The sequence below is a fragment of the Trifolium pratense genome, linkage group LG5 (assembly GCF_020283565.1).
Source record: "Trifolium pratense cultivar HEN17-A07 linkage group LG5, ARS_RC_1.1, whole genome shotgun sequence".
Lineage (NCBI taxonomy): Eukaryota > Viridiplantae > Streptophyta > Magnoliopsida > Fabales > Fabaceae > Trifolium > Trifolium pratense.
Window position 1 is genome coordinate 53,708,184 of NC_060063.1, and position 19,204 is coordinate 53,727,387.

At 33.5% G+C, this 19,204-nt stretch overlaps 4 protein-coding genes across 11 annotated transcripts; 1 reads left to right on the forward strand and 3 right to left on the reverse strand.

Moving 5' to 3' along the window:
• Positions 1-1,768: 1,768 nt before the first annotated feature.
• LOC123884229 (DNAJ protein JJJ1 homolog) lies at positions 1,769-4,745 on the reverse strand. Its single transcript, XM_045933292.1, has 3 exons — positions 2,856-4,745; positions 2,374-2,432; positions 1,769-2,266 (listed from the first exon to the last, which is right to left on the reverse strand). The coding sequence occupies exons 1-3, from the start codon at positions 4,641-4,643 to the stop codon at positions 2,209-2,211; spliced, it is 1,905 nt and encodes a 634-aa protein (XP_045789248.1). The 5' UTR covers positions 4,644-4,745; the 3' UTR covers positions 1,769-2,208.
• A 536-nt stretch (positions 4,746-5,281) lies between these two features.
• On the forward strand, positions 5,282-12,225 carry LOC123885298. Of its 5 annotated transcripts, XR_006801122.1 has the most exons (5): positions 5,282-5,830; positions 6,909-7,074; positions 7,231-7,356; positions 7,389-7,446; positions 10,636-10,905. XR_006801122.1 is itself a non-coding variant. In XM_045934576.1 (4 exons), the coding sequence occupies exons 1-4, from the start codon at positions 5,327-5,329 to the stop codon at positions 12,127-12,129; spliced, it is 732 nt and encodes a 243-aa protein (XP_045790532.1). In that variant the 5' UTR covers positions 5,282-5,326; the 3' UTR covers positions 12,130-12,225. The 5 variants fall into 5 exon arrangements, 4 of the variants coding, with proteins under 4 accessions (XP_045790532.1, XP_045790531.1, XP_045790530.1 ...); XM_045934576.1 differs by lacking the exons at positions 7,231-7,356; positions 10,636-10,905 and adding an exon at positions 12,110-12,225 and having other exon boundaries at positions 7,405-7,446; XM_045934575.1 differs by lacking the exon at positions 7,231-7,356 and having other exon boundaries at positions 7,405-7,446.
• On the reverse strand, positions 7,476-12,643 carry LOC123885297 (respiratory burst oxidase homolog protein A-like). 3 transcript variants are annotated; one of them, XM_045934570.1, is made up of 14 exons: positions 12,102-12,630; positions 11,114-11,279; positions 10,961-11,009; positions 10,604-10,717; positions 9,881-10,288; positions 9,377-9,763; positions 9,171-9,266; positions 8,921-9,036; positions 8,720-8,822; positions 8,470-8,655; positions 8,210-8,341; positions 7,985-8,113; positions 7,824-7,902; positions 7,476-7,617 (listed from the first exon to the last, which is right to left on the reverse strand). In XM_045934570.1, exons 1-14 carry the CDS (start codon positions 12,475-12,477, stop codon positions 7,508-7,510), a joined length of 2,451 nt encoding a protein of 816 aa, XP_045790526.1. In that variant the 5' UTR covers positions 12,478-12,630; the 3' UTR covers positions 7,476-7,507. The 3 variants fall into 3 exon arrangements, with proteins under 3 accessions (XP_045790526.1, XP_045790528.1, XP_045790527.1); XM_045934572.1 differs by lacking the exons at positions 7,476-7,617; positions 7,824-7,902 and having other exon boundaries at positions 8,210-8,330; positions 12,102-12,643; XM_045934571.1 differs by lacking the exons at positions 7,476-7,617; positions 7,824-7,902 and having other exon boundaries at positions 8,210-8,339; positions 12,102-12,643.
• Positions 12,644-15,481: 2,838 nt separating this feature from the next.
• LOC123885323 (glycine-rich RNA-binding protein 2, mitochondrial-like) lies at positions 15,482-18,337 on the reverse strand. Of its 2 annotated transcripts, none has more exons than XM_045934599.1 (5): positions 18,234-18,337; positions 17,708-17,865; positions 17,565-17,633; positions 17,355-17,461; positions 15,482-16,205 (listed from the first exon to the last, which is right to left on the reverse strand). In XM_045934599.1, the coding sequence occupies exons 2-5, from the start codon at positions 17,847-17,849 to the stop codon at positions 15,792-15,794; spliced, it is 732 nt and encodes a 243-aa protein (XP_045790555.1). In that variant the 5' UTR covers positions 17,850-17,865; positions 18,234-18,337; the 3' UTR covers positions 15,482-15,791. The 2 variants fall into 2 exon arrangements, with proteins under 2 accessions (XP_045790555.1, XP_045790554.1); XM_045934598.1 differs by having other exon boundaries at positions 18,238-18,282.
• Positions 18,338-19,204: the final 867 nt, after the last annotated feature.

The following is a 19,204-nucleotide window of genomic DNA, read 5'->3' on the forward strand; positions in this document are numbered from 1 at the left end:
TTACCGAAACAAACAAATATAAAATTGATGGAAGTTATTGTGGTAGTGGTTGTAGATTTATATTAGTGTGAAGGGTAAATTTGGAAAGTAAAAATCCACACCAAATTGAGGTATCCTATTTATATTATGTATAGATGTATAGAAGATATATTTTTTCTATATTTGTTTTTATTGAACTTTCTATAATTTTTTTATTGTTTTTGTTTTGTTCTAATTTTTATGCATAGATTCATATATAATTCTTTTGTTGTATTCATCTTATTCTTTTTATATTTTTCCAAAGTTTTTTTTTTTTTGTAAAATTACAATTGAAGGATACAATATTTGAAAATTATTAAAACTGACAAGGACAAATTAGTAAATTTGGTAGTAATCGATTTTATTATATTAGAAGTATACTAGACTAGACTAGAAGTAGATATTTTTAATAGAGTAAAATTACAATGAAGGATATAAAATTTGAAATATTATTAAAATTAATAAGGATAAATTAATAAATTTGATAGTAATCAATTTTATTATATCATTATAGTAGTAGATTACAAAACTTATAGTTTGTCGTCAATAAATACATAAATATAATAAGGTTAAAATTATTTGTATCCATATTTCTTTAATATATATATATATATATATATTCATTATCATAAGACATGCATGACTCAAAGAGTCACGTTTATTAGATGCAAAATAAGAGAGAGATATATATATTATTTGTAAGATATATTGGTGATATCATACGTGTAGTTGGAAGTGTTCTTTGTGATTAAAATACATGACTCTAATAGTAATATTTAATTCATGAAAATGAGAAATTATGATACAGTAATTATGTTTTTATCTTTTCTTTAATTAATATTTGAAACACTTTAATTTCTAAATTAAAAATAAAATTCTCATATTATTTTTTATCTTTTGAATTTGAAATTATCAAGACATTTTTTTCTTGAGAATTGGATGTATAAGTTTTTTATTCCAAACGATTGACATAGCTATGGTTATTAGTTTGAAGTTTGTTATTAATTTTGTTCCAAACTTGGCCATGACTTGCCATGTTCTTCGCTCAATCATTAGTCAACACCTATCATAAGACGGTTTTATTATTACCTTCAACAAGACAGATGGTCAGGAGAAGGTTCCCATAAAGCCTAATTCTTCTCCTATATAAATTTGTCTTACTGGTTAGATTAGATATGTCTTACCTTCGGCGCCTCTAAATTGATATCGTTAAAGTATTTGCAAGTACCACCACCCCTTCACAATAGAATTCAACCACCGACAGTTACTACTCAATAAATCACAAGTCTATCATCCCGATGGTAAAAAAGATTGCGACATGTGTTATTGGGAAAAGAAAGGGGTTTGTGGATTGAGAGTTTGCTTCATCCAATGTTCATCGGACAAAACTTAGTGTTTTTCACATAAAATACTCATAACTACCAATGATTTCTTAAAGCCACAATTTTTATAAAGTTTGTCATAATCGTAGTAAAATGTAAATTTTATTTGAAGAATCATACAAAAAAAAAAAAAAAATCTAAGAAAATGAACCTAAATTTTGGCCATTTTCATTTCTCTAATGCACCCTAATTTTTATTTTCTTTTAAAAGAAAAATAGCTAATCAAATACTCAAAACATACCAAATGAGTAAATATAAAATTACGTTTATAAAGTTCTTTTGAAAAGAATAAATTCATAAACTTGCTAGTGGTATCCTCCAATCCATATCTGTGCTCATACCCATAACACAGATTTTAACTCCAGTCATTTGTGTGAACCCAATATAGATCTGGATCCAATTGAAATCCATAAACTATCTTCATAGACTTCCAATCTTGTGCCTGTAAAATTCTATTTCACTATTGTTACAGAACATAGAATGAACTCCATCTGGTCACTCTAAAAGTCTAAAACCATAATATTGGCTATTTGAACACATGTTTTGTTTGGGAGATATGATTGATCAAAATGTTGTTGACATACAGAGGGTGATTTCTATTGAGATTTGGATATACCCTGTATCGATACCGTTATGAACTCTGGCATAAATAACAAATGCTCTCTGCTGAAGCCTGAGTTACAATTTATCTAAACACAATAGTAAAAATTAGAGAATGGACCAAAAATTGCAGTTGTTCGATATCTGGTGGACCTGGAAAAACCACTCGATGATACATTTGAAATGATTAATCATTGCTGTATTTTCCTTATCGACCTTTAATTGCCGCATGCCCAGACTCACCCAGATGCTTATGTAATTTATTCCTGAGAATCAAATCAAATAAAGTTATGCAACAGTTTATCCTGAAAACAAATGAGTTACAATGATGAGAACAACTTCAAATCTGATAAACAAGAGAGACTCAATGTACCTTGATTCAAACTCCATTTCACACGTCTCACAAAAATGGCCAAGATTCTTCGAAGTATTCTAATTTAAGAAACAAAATAAGAAATCAGAATAGAGCAGAGACTTCAGTTTAATTGTAAGACATGGAACATAACATAGATATAACCAACGATATCCTTGCTGAGGCTTGACATATGTGAATTTACATTGATATAACCAACGCTATCCTTGCTACAGGGTTGACATATGCGAATTTTAGAAAACCACAGAATCATATAACCGAAAAATGGAAATCTGAATGTTGAAATTGTGTCCTAATTTCATCTAACCTAAATTAGCTACATTTATAAAAGCAACAGAATTGAGGTAAAATATAGGTTTTCATGTTTAAGGAAACCGCTAAAACAAAACAGTATAATAGAACTGATACAGGTATATATTTCGGTAGTCATGGACTCATGGCACAATGGCGAGAACATAACAAGTATATTTATAAATCTATACCTTTGCCTTTTTTCCTTTGGATGAAATTTTTGCTTTGGACTTTGTGTCCTTTGAAGTTCCTTTTTTATCAACAGGTTGATTTGAAATCTTCTTATCTCTACCCACCTGCTCATTTTCTTTACCACCAATTTCGTCGAAATTTTGAGAACTAGACTCTTGTGCATAGGAATCGTCATTTCCATTACTGTTCATATTTTCATGTTTGCCATTTTCAGGCACACAAGAACCATCCCCATTTTTGCCACCCTTCTCTTTCTTGGCTCTACGTTTCTTTCTTGTGGGCTTTCGGTTGTTATATTCCATAGCACCAACCCCATCGTTCTCATTCTCACTATCAATTTGAGCTGGAGTTACAGAAGCTGTGGGCTTGTGTATTGAAGCACCAGATTTTCTGCTCTTGCGCCCAGCCAACATTGCTTCAAGAATATCAGTTTCATCACCTTCATCTTCATTCTCGTCAAAATCAACTCTGCCCCTGTGCCCAAACACCGTTGTTTCAAGAACATCATTTTCACCATCTTCATCATCATCGTTGTCGTCATTAACATCAAAATCAACTGATACACCAGCCTCCTCTCCCTCTTTTGCATTTGCCGCATCAAAAAATTCATCATCGTCACCATCATCATTCAGTTCAACCCCATTTGCATCCTCTTCTGCAACATTAAGACCATCTCGATTCCTCTCCTCCAAATCATCAACCTCAAATCCATCCTCCTCACTTGCTAATCTCTCCTCTCCAGCTCCTTCTCTTTCAATTTCACTTTCCTCATCCAACTCGGCTTTTAACTCCTCTTCATCATCAAGCGAATCCTTAAACTCAGCAACTTTCTCCTTATGTTTCTTCGACTGCTCATGATTCTTCCATTGCTTCTCACTCTTAAACTTCTTTCCACACAACACACAATAAAACTCCTTCTCATCTTTCTTCTCCTCAAACTCATCATCCTCAAACAAATCCTCTTCCTCATCAACCTTAGCCCAATCAGGCTCCTCATAAGCCATAGCCCTCTCCTTCTTCTCCAACTCCAACTTCCTCTTCCTCTCTTTCTCCTCCTCTTTCTTCTTCTCTTCCTCCAAATTCTTCTTCACCTTCATATCAATCACTCTCTTATCCCTCTTCTTCACAAAATCAGCCAACCTCCTCACAGTATCATTATACTCCCTCTTAGCCTTCCTCCTCACCTTATTATTCTCTTCCTCCATCAACCTCCGTGATTTCCTATTCGGACCAGCCATCGCATCATACTCATCCACCCAACAAAAATCCATAACCGTCGAAAATCCCAACCAATAACTATAAAAAGCGGTAACCTGAGCATAAGGACTATCCAAATTCCCCATAAGAGGAGCTTGTTTAACAGAATCAATTCCAATACCTAATTTCTTAGCAAAATTAATCTCATTCGCCTGAATTTTATCAAACACATCACAATAAACCTTGTAAAAACCCTTACCGGAATCGGAATAACCAGAAAACACAGTGTTTGAGAAAAACGAGAAAAGGTCAGGTACAACGGAATTAGAATGAGAATTTGGATCGGAGAAGAGGATTTGAGAACGGTGAGAATCATACCAAGCGCGTTCTTTTGGATCAGAGAGAACCTCGTAAGCATGTTGTAGCTCCTGAAATTGAGCGGTGGCTTCGGATTGAGATAGGCCTGATTTGACGAGCTTGTCTGGGTGGCGTTGGAGGGCGAGTTTCCGGTAACATGATCGGATTTCGTCCGGTGAACAGTCGCGAGAGATACCGAGAACTTCGTAATGGCATCGCTTCGCCGATGCCATTGTTTGGTTGTTTAGAGAATTAGGGTTTCGTATTTTGTGTGTTCAAGTTTTATCTCTTTTAAGTTACCCGTAGGTTGACGACAAGAACAAGTCGAAAACAAACTCTTTGCAATTTACCCCTAAGTATTTATATATAAATTAAATCATGAGAAATTGTCAACAAAAAAAATCATGAGAAATTAATTCTAAGTTAAAAATAAAAATATACAAATTAAATCTAAATAGTATAATAGGTTTTTCAAAATTTTCAAATTATATATAATGTTAGTTGGTTCATCGGTGATTGATGCTGAATTTGATATGGAGGACCACAGTTCTATTCCCGCAACTGCCATCGGAAGAGGGCTGAAACCACTTGATGCCAAAATTGACCCGCAAACTAGATTATGACCCCCCAAAAAAAAATCTCTTTTGTCCTTTTTTATAAGATACTAGGAAGCACCGACACTCCTTAGATTAGGCGTTTCCGTGTCGGACACGTGTACGATTACATTAAATTATGTCATTTTTCCTAATTTTTATCGGTGTCGATGTGTCAGTGTCCGTGTCATGTCCGGTGTTTGTTTTCGTGCTCCCTAGAGTATGAAAAAGAATTTCAATCTAATCCTAGTTTAATCCACTTCCTTTCTAAATGGCGACTCTGTAATATATCTCTATTACTTACTCCTTTGGCTTCCTCAACGATGAAGCTAAGCCACAACCTAAATTTACAAACAAACCCACCAATCCAAACCAGAATTCATGATCTTCATCTTACACCAAATATTCCAACTTGTCATCTCTTCAAACCTCCCATTCAAAATACGAGATTCAAATGCATTACTGTAAAAGCTACAAACGACTCAATTCCATTACCAACCATGTCTGAAATACTAGAATCATCAAGAACACAAAAACTCAACCTTCAGCTCCAAACTCTAGGACCCTTTTTCAGAATCACAGCAAGGAGTTTGGTAACTGATAGAGAGCTTGGAAAAGCTGAAGGATTGATAAGAATGTGGTTTGGAAAAGGAAATATTCTTCACTTGGATTCTATTAAACTACAAAGAGAAACACTTGGAATGGAAAAATCAATCTTTGGACTTGGTTTGTATATTGGAGCTGTTGCTATTCGTCATGGATATGATTCTGGTTGTCAAACTGCTCAGTTACTTGCTATCAATGATTCTGATCTTTACCATTCTAAGGTCCTCTTCTTTCCAACCTTATCCCTTTTTTTCTTCTATTTGCATATGTAGACATTGACTTATTTCACTTTATCTTGTTACATAATAAGTTTTCTGAGACTCTTTACTTATGATGACAACTTTCATAAGTTTTTTTCAGCTTATTTTTAGAACTTCTCCAATGTAGCTTATGAATAAGAACATAGTTCATAACATATGTGAAGAAAAAAAAATTATCTTTATTTTATCTTTTGCTATGAAAATAGTTTATGTAAGCTTATACATAATAAGAGCTTAACTTTTTTTGCTAAATAATTTAATTTATTATGCAGCTAAACATTTATTCTTTTGGCATACACATTAGTTTAAGAACAATCCACTCAATGTGTATAAAGGATTTACATAGATTATAAACTATATATGATTGGTAATGAAGTTTGGCCAATTGTGTCTTCATCTCCGACTGCAGGGCGGTTGCAGTTCCTTTCTATTATATAATATAATGCGTATCTTAAAAGTATAAATATTTGTTGTAGCGGATAGTCGATAAACTAGCTAATACATTAACCTAGCTCAACTGGCAGAAATGTCGAAATTGTTAGTGTCGGACGTCACGACCTTTGAACCCCGGTCCCTCCACTTTGTGTGTGTGAGTTTTCAATAGCTTTGCCAATTCGTCTCTCAACCAGAAAAAAAAAAGAGATTAAATTTCAAGTATTCGGTAAAGTTAGCGGGTGAAATGACTCCCCCATGGCACACCCAGAATATGGGGCCAGAAATTGCAGAGGTTAGACATTGCCCATAAGGGCCTCTTAATCTTAATAACAAAATCAATACCTCACTTTTTTTGCATCTTTGGTGTGCAACTTACAAAATCAATACATTTTGGCATAAAATGAAAATTTGCTCTACAACAATGAAAGTGTAGAAACTGGATATATAAACTCAATATGGAGATAATAAATTGAACTTTTTTATTTGTTTGATATAGGACATTATTGAAATTTGCATTATGATTATTAGTGATCATTGCTAATTACCTATTATGGTACATAGGACTAGTCCTACAAGAGTTGTTTGATGTTTTATTCTATAACAGTTGATTAGGTTCTACACAAGACTTGGGTTTAAACCTGTGTACGAAGTTACTGGCTCATCTGTTGGGGATATAACTCACATGCTTGTCTGGGGAGGTGTTGGTACTCGCATGGATGCCAGTGTTGAAGAACTTATGATAAAATGGTGTAAAAGATTTAAAAAAACAAGTAAGTGATTTCATTTCTTATATATGTTTCATAAATGGATAATGCATTTGTCTGTAAACCATTTCTATTTCAATGATTATATAGCATACAAAGGAATACATTATACATCATAACATGCCTAGATATGTATTTTAAAAGTGTGATTTGCTGCCTCAGGTGTACGCAAAATACCGAACTAGCATTCATTCACATCCCAAAATTACAAGTTACAACGATCAACGAGAAGAACTATTATTGATGTATAGTTGTATATTCTTTCATTTTTCAATTGCTGAATCGCGCATATATATATATATATATATATATATATATATATATATATATTTACAGATTCTCTGGCAAAACAGAAGAAAACTGATCAAGATTCTGAAGGTAACTATGCTTTTCTAATTGAGGAATTGATATGACAGATATTGTTCTGTCAGAAAGTAGTTTAGTAATTTTCCTTGTGGAAAACAAATCTAGTTGTGGTTTTGGTGGAAAATTTGGTGCACAAATTCTTCAATTCTGCAGCTAAGTTAGATGGTCCACAATAAAAAACTCCTGTACCAGAAAATCCACATCCTTAGTTAGAACTTAGAAGAAGCATTTTATATATATAAAAAAAAAATTAAAAAAAACTTGAGGGGTCAGATGAAGCTTTAACTTGTAAATACTAAATTATATATACCTAGAAAGATGACAAAGTATACTAAGTCAAGAGTTTTGGTTAGAAAACAATTCTAAATTACAAGAGATATTTTTCTCACCAATCTTTGCTCCTACATGCTTGCGAGACAATCTGGAAAATATGTTGAACCAATTTGGTCGAGCAAAATGTGTGTGTATCTGAAAATTCGAGAGAAAACCATTATATATGCAGTCTTGCCATGACATAACTTGATCGAATTTAAGGATAAGATGCACTTACAGGAGTCCTAGAAACTATGTCAATGCCATTTTTGGCATGATGTAAGGCCTGAATGACACTTAGCAAAGCCGAACGAACATCTCCTTCAGGATATACACTGGTTAGGAAATTATGCATCTCCACAACCGACTTTAAGATTACGAAAAAAATTATAATGGTCAGAAAATGCTTGAAGATCTTAATTACATCTTTATGATAAACTGCAGCAAAAACATACATATATACCTGTTGTTTAGTTGAACTTGCTATTTCCTTGATTACATCTCTAAACCAATCAAAGGAGTTTTGTTCTCTTGTAACCCAATATAAATAAGCTTTTGATGGACTCTTTGTTAAGCTGCATTCTCTGAGACCACTCTATTTTCAAATGCCCAAATGTCATATTTGTTTCATAGAGCAGAAGTAGAGCAATTGAATTTTAGCGAAGGCACTATTACAATTCACACACAGCAAGAAGAAAAAATAGCGAAACAAAAGAAGCTTACATGATCACTTTGTTGTGCCGTCTGTACACCATTAGCAACATCTTTGAGGATGCTAATGAATGGTGTGGCTCCTATGCCAAGTCCAATAAGTACTAGAATGTCATACTTTACATGGTCCTGAGAAGCCGAACCATAAGGGCCATCTATGTACAGTTTTGGACAACCTTGTAACCCCGATAACACTGCCTGCAGATTGCAGTAACAATTTTTAGACTGGAAAATTTGAGAACCATATAATTCAGCATTTTACCTCTTGGAATAAAGCATATATATGGTAGCTCCAGTCACCAAGAGTTCTAATGTGCACACTTAGGTACTCATCTTGAGGTCCTGATGTCAAGGAAAATGGATGCCTGAAAATTTAGCCAAAAGAAAGTCAAAATTAGTACAATGAATGGCTTGGATTAAAGTTAAATGAAAAAGGGTACAATGTTGAATGTTGAAAGAATACCATTGAAAGGGTGAAATTTGAGGGCACTGAATGAATATATACATGCCACTTCTGTACTTAAAACCTTCTGGTTTTTGCATTTTGAGGTGCAGAACTTTTCCTGGATAGAGACTTGCCTGCATGGAAAATCAAAGGAGAGCATAATAATTAATTATACTTAACAAGAACAATAAACGAAATCGGGGAAACAGAAAAATTGAACCAGAAGCTTTTATGAATATTTTGAACATAAAAAAAGTTGATCAAATACCTTCATAACATCAACTTCATAAGATCCTGATCTAATGGCTCGAAAGACCCTCTCTCCAGCATACAATAAAACTGGAAATGCAATGTACATCCATGTCTGCATGTAGTAAGGTAAATATATAGAAAATGAAAATCTACACAAAAAATTGTACTATAACTCTTTCAAGAACATGGACAAGAACAAACAAATGGTGAACAATGACATACCGTTTTCTCGATCCACTTGTCGGTTAGGAACAAGAACATAGAGTGAACAATGAGCAACACATAGACAAGAACAAACAAATGGTGAGAATACCAAAAGGTATTGTATCCAGTGACCCTTCTAAGGGACAAGGGCAGCACTGGCGACCGACGCCTTGGCCACTTTGTTGCAAGTGAAAATGCAATGGCCATTAACACCACCATGCCAATCCCACTTGCTACCTCTGTTGTAGCCAAAATTTCCATATAGGTAGGTTGGTGATAGCCGAATCCTGCAGCTATCGTTTGTCGGAAAATTGATTTGTCTGAATCAATAATTCTTGGAAAATCACAAGTAAGATGTGTCCCTCCATGCAATATCACGCCCACCACAATTCCTCCGGCAATTAGCTGCATATATATATCCCACAAACAAAACATCATGTACAAACATTCCATGTAATGTAGTTCTAAACATAATTTACTTAAGTTAAGTTTAACATATAGTATATTTTTAACATATAGTACCTTATGAAAGTTAATGTTGTCATTAAAAGGAAGAACATAGTTAAGACGAGGATCTTTACGAAGCCAAGTGATAGTATTTCTACAAACAGGAAGAAGAATAAGAGCCATATTGAATTTCAATGTCTCAGCTGCACCTTTAGCAGTTGGAAGACAATAACCCATTACTTCAAATCCTGATCTATTACGGTATTGATCAAATTTCCAACCAAACAAACCAAAACAACCAATTAACCAAACTATAACAACCCAACAACGTCTCCAATATGTTCTAAATAACACTTCCATTTTTGACATTCGTTCTTCTTCTTCTTCTTCATGATCTTCACTTTGTTGTAGTATGCTTCCTAGTTTCATTGGTGAATGTGCCTTTAATAAACTTCCTTTGAATAATGTCTCCATTTCACATATCTACACATATATGTCACCAACACAATAATTGTATATATTTTCCATTAATCATTATTAATAGTATAATCATATAAATTCTAATCTCGAGACTAAATTGGTTAGTATACACTTCATCTAGACATTTTTTTTGTCAGATGGTATATTGGCTAAAAATTTCATTCTTAAGATGGATAAGCGAGCTTAGCTCAGTTAACAGCGACATTGCATGAAATATGCAAGACCAAAATTCGAACCCTGATATTTTCACTTATTCACCTTAAGAGGTGAATTTCTAGCCATTATACTACTTCATTAGAATTTACTGACCAATAGTACCTCAATGTAGCCTTTGTTTTTGTTGTCAACAGATTCCATTATCAAAGCTGCATAGTCTTCTGCTTCATCACGTGTCACCGAAAGCTTATTTATTGAAGCGGTTAATAAAATCGTCTGCATAATATGATCAATTAACACACTCTTATAATTATGATTATCAATTATGATATGAACTGTATGAATACACCCCACTTGAATTCATTTTGGAGTTTGTCTTCGGAAAATCCAAATTATCAACATGAACATGCAGAATATGACAATTAAACACAGATAATTTAAATGGTGTCACACTTAGAATAGTGAACTACTATACTAGTATAAGTTAAATAATGTATATGATTAAATTAAATAATAAACCTGCTTTATATCTGTCTCAGTAATTCTTCCATCCATGTTTCTGTTACACCTATAAGGTAAACAAAAAACAAAGAAAAAAAATTATTACAAATTGATTTTAGAAATAGTAAAAAAATTAATTTGAGTTTAGTATATATGATTTTTTTTTTTTACATGTCAAAGAACAATTGCATTCTTGAGTTAAAAGAATCATCATTCATCCGTAACAAAAAATTATGCAATTCAGTTTTTGTGATATCTGATTTCCATTCCTTGCATCCTCTTAGTGCCCTTAGCAATTCTCTTGCCAACTCTGGTGATGATGTTTGCATCCCTAATCCTATAATTAAAATAAAATAATAATAGCAAAAAAATAAGATTAAATTAAACCGGTAGGTATAGATATGATTTTGAGAAAAAACAAAAAACTATATGGGAAAATTATATAAATGAGGCAATGTTAATTAACATAACATTGCTCATCGTTGAAATAAAATAAAGTATAGGAAAATGAATGAGTCATAAAAATGAAACAAGTTGTCTTATATAATGGAATTTTAGTGTATGTAGAGAACATGGCTAAGGTGGCTTAATTAACTACTCTATACTCTATTCAATGTTCATTATGATTCTTGTGTTACGTACTTACGTTAGCGGTGCCACAAGGCAAACACAACACAACACTACACTCATCAAAATAGACTTATCAACAGACACCGTTTTTGTCTTTCAGCATCAATACCATGCACATTAATAATTCAAATATTTCATGAAACTCATTTTTTCCGTACACCATGACATCTGATTAATCAGATGTAAAAATATAGTTAATTCAGTTAAATAGATGATTAATTCAACTATAATTATCAACCAAAATTTTTAAGTCACGCGGATGTAAAAAAAATGGTGTTTATAGTCTTAGACGAAGTGACAAACATTTATGAAACTCAGACGTATAAATTAGAACGCATATAATAGTGAGGTTTTGAGTTTAAACTCAGAGATAAAGGTGTTCGACTTAATAATACTGATATTTATTTGTTGAGCTAGGACTAGTGGAATCGTGACGTGCATTCATTGTTATGATTATTGAAATAATTGGGATAATGATGTTATTATATAAATAAAATGTTGACTTAAAATTAATTTCATATATTCTCACCAATGCAGAAGCCAAATTCAGACCATGACACAACCGGTTCAGGGCCATTACCGGTCCAAGCAACTAAGTTGAACCGTTTCTCAACATCCTTCCACTCCATTATTATTCCACCGTGACCAAAAATATCATTGAAGAATCTCATTCCCATGCCTTCAATTGCTTCATTTTCTGCCACGTGGCGACATTGTTCTACTTCATGTGAAGCTTTGGACCCGGTTTGAACCGGTGAGAAGTCATGAATATCATTTTCAATGGTGCAAGAGGAAGAAGAATTAGAAGAAGAATAAAAGGAGGAATAAGATAATGATGAAGATGAAGGTGATGATGACTTTAAGAGAGCCAAAAGAGAATTTTTGGACTTCACTTGTCCATCCATTGAAGGGTTTTGTTTTGAAGAATTAATGAATGTTTTGTGATCAATAAGTTATCAAGAAAAGTGAAGATTTTGTTTCCAACATATTCTCAAGTTATTAAGAAAATGTGAAGTGTAATGGTGTAATAAAGTTTCTTCCATGAAAAGAAAGTGAATATAGATTATTTTTTTTATAAAGTAACTTAGAGTCAATTGAATAATTGCATTCAAGTTTGACCCTAGAACTAGAAGCAGTTAGATGTTAGCTGGAATTTACAAAATGGAATTTTTAAAAATTGTTTACTAATTCAAGAAATTAAGTGGCGGTTTTCTTGTTATTTCTTTTATCTTGTACTACTTATCTTTTAATGATTGTATAATTTTATTTTATTTTGTTGGAATTGAGTGGTTGAGTAGTAAAGGGAATTAATAAAGAATATAATAATGCATGCATTATGTGTATGGTTTGGTGGGAGGGTGTGGAATATGATATATAGTTTAGTTTATTTTATTTAAATTAATTAATGGAAATTGTGGTGGATATATATTAGTGAGATTGTGAATGAATATGGAGAATTAAGTAAGGGCAGGTGAAAGTTTAACAAATCCACGGCAATGAAAAGCTTGTGATATGTTATGTACGTGTGCATTCTTGTGTGTTGGTTGATGTTAGGGGAAAATATTACTACCATTTTTCATTTTCCTAACTACTATATTATCAAGAACAGCTCATGGTATACACATAAAACTAATTAAAATTAATGAATGAGATAATATGTGAAAGTATGCTTTCTATTTTGCTACTTTTTGGAGGCATCAATCGACAAAAATGGTAATTATTTGGTATTATTTGTTGTGGTAAGAAAGAAAGTGTCACATCAAACTAGTGTCACCATGTCTCACGGCTTTGTGTTTGACAGTTTGGCAAATACTAACATGAACTTTAGAAATATGATACTCATCCTGAACTCCATTATATATATATATATATATATATATATATATATATATATATATATATATATATATATATTATTTGTATGGAGGCTTTTGTAAAATTATTGGTTCAGTTCAGATGGGGACGGCTAGGTAATTTAAGTTTAGGACTCTGATTTGAGTGTTGATTAAAAACTTAGGAATAAATCCATTTGAATGTCATTTTTGGTTCTTCATGAAAATTGTCAATTTTAACTTTTAATATAATTAATGTCTCTTCTCGTTGTGCATCAAATTTTTAATGAAAGAGACGTGGCTGCAATTTTCAAAATACCACTCAACTTGCTTATTCAAGATGATGAGCCAATATGGAGGTACAGTAAAAAAAGGCATTTACATGGTTCGGTTAGCATATTACTAGCTTATGGAGAATATTGTTGACAATAATCATCTCAAAGAACAAGGTAATTGGAGGCAACTTTGGCAAATACAAGTCCCGAAAAAAGTAAAAATATTTATGTGGCGTCTGCTGAGAGGCTGCTTGCCTGTTAGAAGTAGGCTAGTGAGAAAAGGTGTGCCTTGTGATAATAAATGTCCCAATTGTGGTAGTTATGAAGAGAATGAGTGACACTGTTTTTTTGGTTGCTTAGCCGCTGAAGAAATATGGAGAGAAACATATTTGTGGGAATAAATAAATGATTATACATCAAAGGCAATTGACATAATTCCTATGATGTTTCAAATGATGGAAGAAATAAATGCTAATGATTTATCCTATATTGCTATGCTAGTATGGAATATATGGTGGCAGAGGAATAGAAAATGTTGGCACGAGAAATTACCAACAGTGTATGAGGTAATTAGAAGAACAAAAGACACCTTTTATGATTGGGAATTGGCGCAACAGCTAAAGACAAACAACAGCAGTATTAACGCAGTCACGGCGAGGCATACGTGGACCAAACCTCCGGTGGGAGCACTAAAATGTAATATAGATACAGCATGCTATGCAGAGCTGAACATATATTGTATAGGGGCATGTGTGCGCCATGATCAAGGGAAATTTGTGCGTGCATACATGAGAAGACTTAACGGAAAACCAGAGATAGCAGAGGCGGAAGCACTAGGTGTTCTGGAAGCACTTCAATGGTTACAAAATGCTAATATGTCAAATGTTCAAATTGAAACCGATTGCCTCCAAGTGGTACAAGCTATAAATAAGAAGTCTAGAAACAACACCGAGTTTGGTGTTATTATTGAGTCGTGTCGTAGATTATTAAATATGACTCAAAACTGTAAGGTCAATTATGTTAGGAGACAAGCCAATCGAGTAGCTCATGATCTTGCGCAGGCAACTCGTTTTAATACTAGTCCCCAAAATTTTGATTATTGTCCACCTTGTATTGAAACTATTATTATAAATGAAATACACCAAGTTTGCTTGCTTCAAAAAAAAAAAAAAAAATTAATGTCTCTTCTAATCAATATACTAATGTGATTTGAATGATGATATTTTGTTAAAATTATTAGTCTCTTCATGTTATGTATAGTGTTTCTTTCATTTGTGTGGATGTGGAACAAAATTAAGTGTGATAAGCTATTGCGAGGTTGATAGAATACTGTAATTTGCCATGTGAGAGTGAGAGTGAGAGTGAGAGCCTCCTGTGTGAGGCTACAAACTTATTATGGCTATGACTATGACTGCTACAACAACCGCTATGCAATTTGAGTCCTAACTCACCACTGCATCAAACATGTGCCTAAACATGACTTTTCAAGAAACTGTATTATTATGTGAAGGGAATGGTGCCCCACTCCAAGGCAAGGAAAACCTTAAAGCTCATAGAGCGCTTACAAAAATAATTACATTTCCCTCCCTAGAGTTACGCTACCTTGTTTTATTTTGAGGAATGTTGCTTACAGAAAAAATTAAATTAACGGTTTGCTTGTGAAATGGGCCACAGAATGACAATAACTTAGAAAAATATAAAATAAATTACAATGTTCTTTGACTTCTAGCTCTAACATATATTAGTGTAGTATTTCACATCTGCTGCCAAAAGGATTTAAAATGACAATTCAAAACAGAATATTTCGTGCAGAAACTAGTAATTATCACTTAAAAATAAAGGACTCATGTAAAACTTCCACACAGTAAGATCATTGTTGCAACAATTCATTGATTTATACATGCTGTTTAAAGTATCTGAATTTAGTCAAATGATAAATCACTTCAAAATAAGCAATAAAAATGAGATGACTCGCTCTTAAGGAGATAAGGGAAAACTGATGATAAAGATGATTAAATTCTTCGCCATGTTTTGCTTGTCAAAATATCATGCCTGAAATCGGCATTCAGCTGAAGTACAGGGACAGTAGCAAAACTACAAACTAAACTTCCATCAGGCCCTTTTGGCAAAATCATCATTGTCATCACCGTCATCCCTATAATTTCCTTCGATCGAGTCCCCAACACCTCCTAAATCCTCTTTTACATTGTTGATATCAAATTGGCCACTGCTGCCATATTCCAACCCCCCACCAGTATTGTTAGTTTCAAAACTGTTAGGAGCAGAATAGGTATTGGCAGCATCATTACCTCCATAATTACCACCTGGCCCATAGTTGTCTCTGCCATATCCACCATCCCGATAACCTCCATCTACATTTCCACCATAGCCACCACCATATTGAGGGCCTCCATACCCACCTCCACCACCATATGATGCATTGCCATAAGAACCACCGCCGCCGCCATATGCACGGGGGGGCCTTTCATTAGCATAATTTACTCTGACCCGACGACCATGAAGCTCCTGTAAATTCAACACAAATAATGAAACACTAGACTAAGAGTAATAACTTACTTCCAGTCATTAAAATTGCAAAATGAAAAAAAAAAAAAAAAAAGGGTTAATAGAGGACTAAAATAATAAAACTACACAATGATAAGCATCACCAAGAAAATAATACATTTTGTAGTTTGTACACGTCACTTACGATTAACTAAATGTAACCGCATAAAACAGAAGTAGAACTATTCTACTTAAAACTTATATATCACATGTGAAGGAAAACTAAGAAAGCTCTGAGAAAAGTTGTCAGTTTCTTTGGGCTTTCTAGCAATCAACTAAATTATCTGCCTTTGGTTTGAAAGTAATAAAGGGAAACTATTACTACTTTCATCAGGATCTATACCGACACTTAATCTGGTGGCAGCACAATTAAATGTTTCCAGAATACAGCAGTAAGAGACAAAGGGACAGTTCAGACAGACATCATCCAACATCTATATACTTAATCTGACACTTAAGCCAGTGATTTCAAACTGTACTTGCGGCCAGAGACGCAGTTGTCATCCACTGCAATTGCAGGTATTGTGACTGTTGCAATATGTATTGTGGTTGCTACGGTGTGACTTATCTTTAAAATCTCAAACCTCCTACTTTCCTTCCCGAATCTTACCTCTCCCTCTTTACCAACAGCTCACTATCATTAAAATATCCCAAACCTTTGAAATTCCCTATGAACCTACCACATAAAATAATATGAAGATTGGGAAATGATTTTTGTAACCACTATAAAGACCATCATTGGCAGATTCAGGTAACAGTGTGATGGGTATTTTACTTAGCAAAACCACAACAATTATGATGTGACGCTGTTGAGGTGCATCACGTGGTGAAATCAGCAATTTGAAACCACGATCTATGATTTATACATGATAAATCACAACAGCAATTTCAAAAGATTTTATAAATCGATTCACATTATTTGTCAAGGTCAAAGTACCAAAGAGCAGAATTCCTTCAAACTATCATCAAACTACGTATACAGCATGCATATTCCTACAAATTATACGGCTTAAATATTTAGCTTCAGAAAATGGAAATGATCATTTGATCCCCATCGGCCAGCTCATCTAATCTATTCATGTAAGCATAATTCTTATAATGCTCTATTACCTGACTATCCAAGGCCTGAATGGCACTAGATGCCTCCTCAACTGAACTGTATGTGATAAAGCCAAATCCTCTCGATCTACCAGTTTCACGATCATTAATGATCCTTGCTGCAGAGAACATGACATTAAAGAAATTATTACCAAGTAAAAACACAATTGACATAAAACATTTCAACAGAAATTCATTATACATGAGAATCAAACTATTTACCATCAAGAACTTGACCATATTTCGAAAAAGCATCCCTCAAACCTTGTTCATCGGTTGAAAACGAAATACCTGCAACAAACAAATGTCAAATGAGTATATCTAAAAACCATTATTATCAACTTAATAAGATATCTCAAACGCACCCCCAACAAACAGCTTTGTAGATGGAGCAGAACACATGCATCTTATAGCCTGGAAAGCAGATGGGGACGAACGCAATTCGGAAACAATGTTCCTGTTAGCAGTTTGTCTTAGAATGTTCCCAAGTTTACCAAAGAAAGCCATGGTTGTAACTAGTAACCTGAATTAAACAATAAACATCAGTGGCTACATTCTAATACAAATTAATCAATATCTAAATCACTATCTAAAACATTAGAAAACCCTATTTTTCACCTCAACATCGAAGGAAACAATTCTAAGTTTTAGTTCATAACATTAATTTCAAAACGAATTCGAATCTCATACTCTCCGATCTCAAATTCTCAAAATTAGAGCATCAATTATAAACATAAGAGTAAAAACTAAACACATCAAATCAAATGAAATTAACAGCTCGATTAACAAAAGAACGAAGCATGATGGAAAAAAATGAAACGAATCAGAAAAAGAAAAAACAGTGAAGAGAAGCATGATGAAGAAATTTGCATGATCGTAAATTATTACTACCTGCGTTTTCTTGAGCTTGTGTGTGTCTAAAACCCTAAGCAAAACAAGATATACAGAGAGTATTTATATTTATTATTTTTTCTGGTTAAGGGAATGGGTTTATGTAGATGCAAAGAAGCACGTGAAAATGCACCCATTTTTTACTCTTTTAAGAAAGACGGGCCTAGGCCCATCGTCACCGAAATTTCAATTTGCACCCTCCCACGACACTCTTTTGAAGTTTTTTTTGAAAGGTTCTTTTGAATATTTTGTTTTCTCTTATTTAGGTTTTTTATTTACCAAAGAAAACTTTTTTTAAAATAGAAAAGGTCAGTAAGTAGTTGTAAGTGTTAATATTTTTCGCTTTCATCAAGAATTGAACCATCGTTCTTTCACGCCTCAACTCTTTTAACACTCAATAATCAAATGGTACTCAATACAACAAGAAATAAACTCAAAACTACAATGACTAGTCTTCTCTTATTTATCTAGACCTTTAATTATTGAATCTTTTGTCTTATCTCATATGTTCATATACTTAAACTATAAAAAATGTTTATATATATATATATATATATATACTATATTTGTTATCCAACTCATTTTGGGTGGAAGGGTGTCAGAATGTTCCCTTTTGGAAACCTTTGGGGGCTTCCGGCGCCTCTAGCTTGAAATTCGCGTCTCCACCTTATCAGTGAAAGTTCCACCTCTACTCCCGAAACCAGTGTTGAAAGTGCGTCCAGCCCACTTGAGCAATTCGAAATTATCCCATTGATTCCCATGGTGATAGGAGTGAGAAGACTGTTTTTTTCTTCCTAGTTATGATATTAAGGCATTAGACGGTGAAAAATTGTGAACACCCGAGGTAAGATCTTCTAGAGCATTCATTGTTAACACTTGGCACATTGATCTTAAAGATAATTACAAGCAATGTAACACAACATTGTTTGAAAACAAAAAACAACATGGTGCAAATAGAAATCCTATATCTG

Coding starts and splice junctions, on each gene's coding strand:
- LOC123884229 (XM_045933292.1), bottom strand. CDS start 4,643: ATGGCATCGGCGAAGCGATGCCATTACGAAGTTCTCGGTATCTCTCGC. Junction 2,433..2,855: donor CCAAAGGAAAAAAGGCAAAG/GTATAGATTTAT, acceptor TTCTTAAATTAG/AATACTTCGAAGAATCTTGG. Junction 2,267..2,373: donor GAAATGGAGTTTGAATCAAG/GTACATTGAGTC, acceptor TTTGATTCTCAG/GAATAAATTACATAAGCATC.
- LOC123885298 (XM_045934574.1), top strand. CDS start 5,327: ATGAAGCTAAGCCACAACCTAAATTTACAAACAAACCCACCAATCCAA. Junction 5,831..6,908: donor CTGATCTTTACCATTCTAAG/GTCCTCTTCTTT, acceptor ATTCTATAACAG/TTGATTAGGTTCTACACAAG. Junction 7,075..7,404: donor TAAAAGATTTAAAAAAACAA/GTAAGTGATTTC, acceptor ATATATTTACAG/ATTCTCTGGCAAAACAGAAG.
- LOC123885297 (XM_045934570.1), bottom strand. CDS start 12,477: ATGGATGGACAAGTGAAGTCCAAAAATTCTCTTTTGGCTCTCTTAAAG. Junction 10,289..10,603: donor AAAACAAAGGCTACATTGAG/GTACTATTGGTC, acceptor ATATATGTGTAG/ATATGTGAAATGGAGACATT. Junction 9,267..9,376: donor ACAAGTGGATCGAGAAAACG/GTATGTCATTGT, acceptor TACTACATGCAG/ACATGGATGTACATTGCATT.
- LOC123885323 (XM_045934599.1), bottom strand. CDS start 17,849: ATGGCTTTCTTTGGTAAACTTGGGAACATTCTAAGACAAACTGCTAAC. Junction 17,462..17,564: donor ATATGGTCAAGTTCTTGATG/GTAAATAGTTTG, acceptor TGTTCTCTGCAG/CAAGGATCATTAATGATCGT. Junction 16,206..17,354: donor TTCAGGCCTTGGATAGTCAG/GTAATAGAGCAT, acceptor TTGAATTTACAG/GAGCTTCATGGTCGTCGGGT.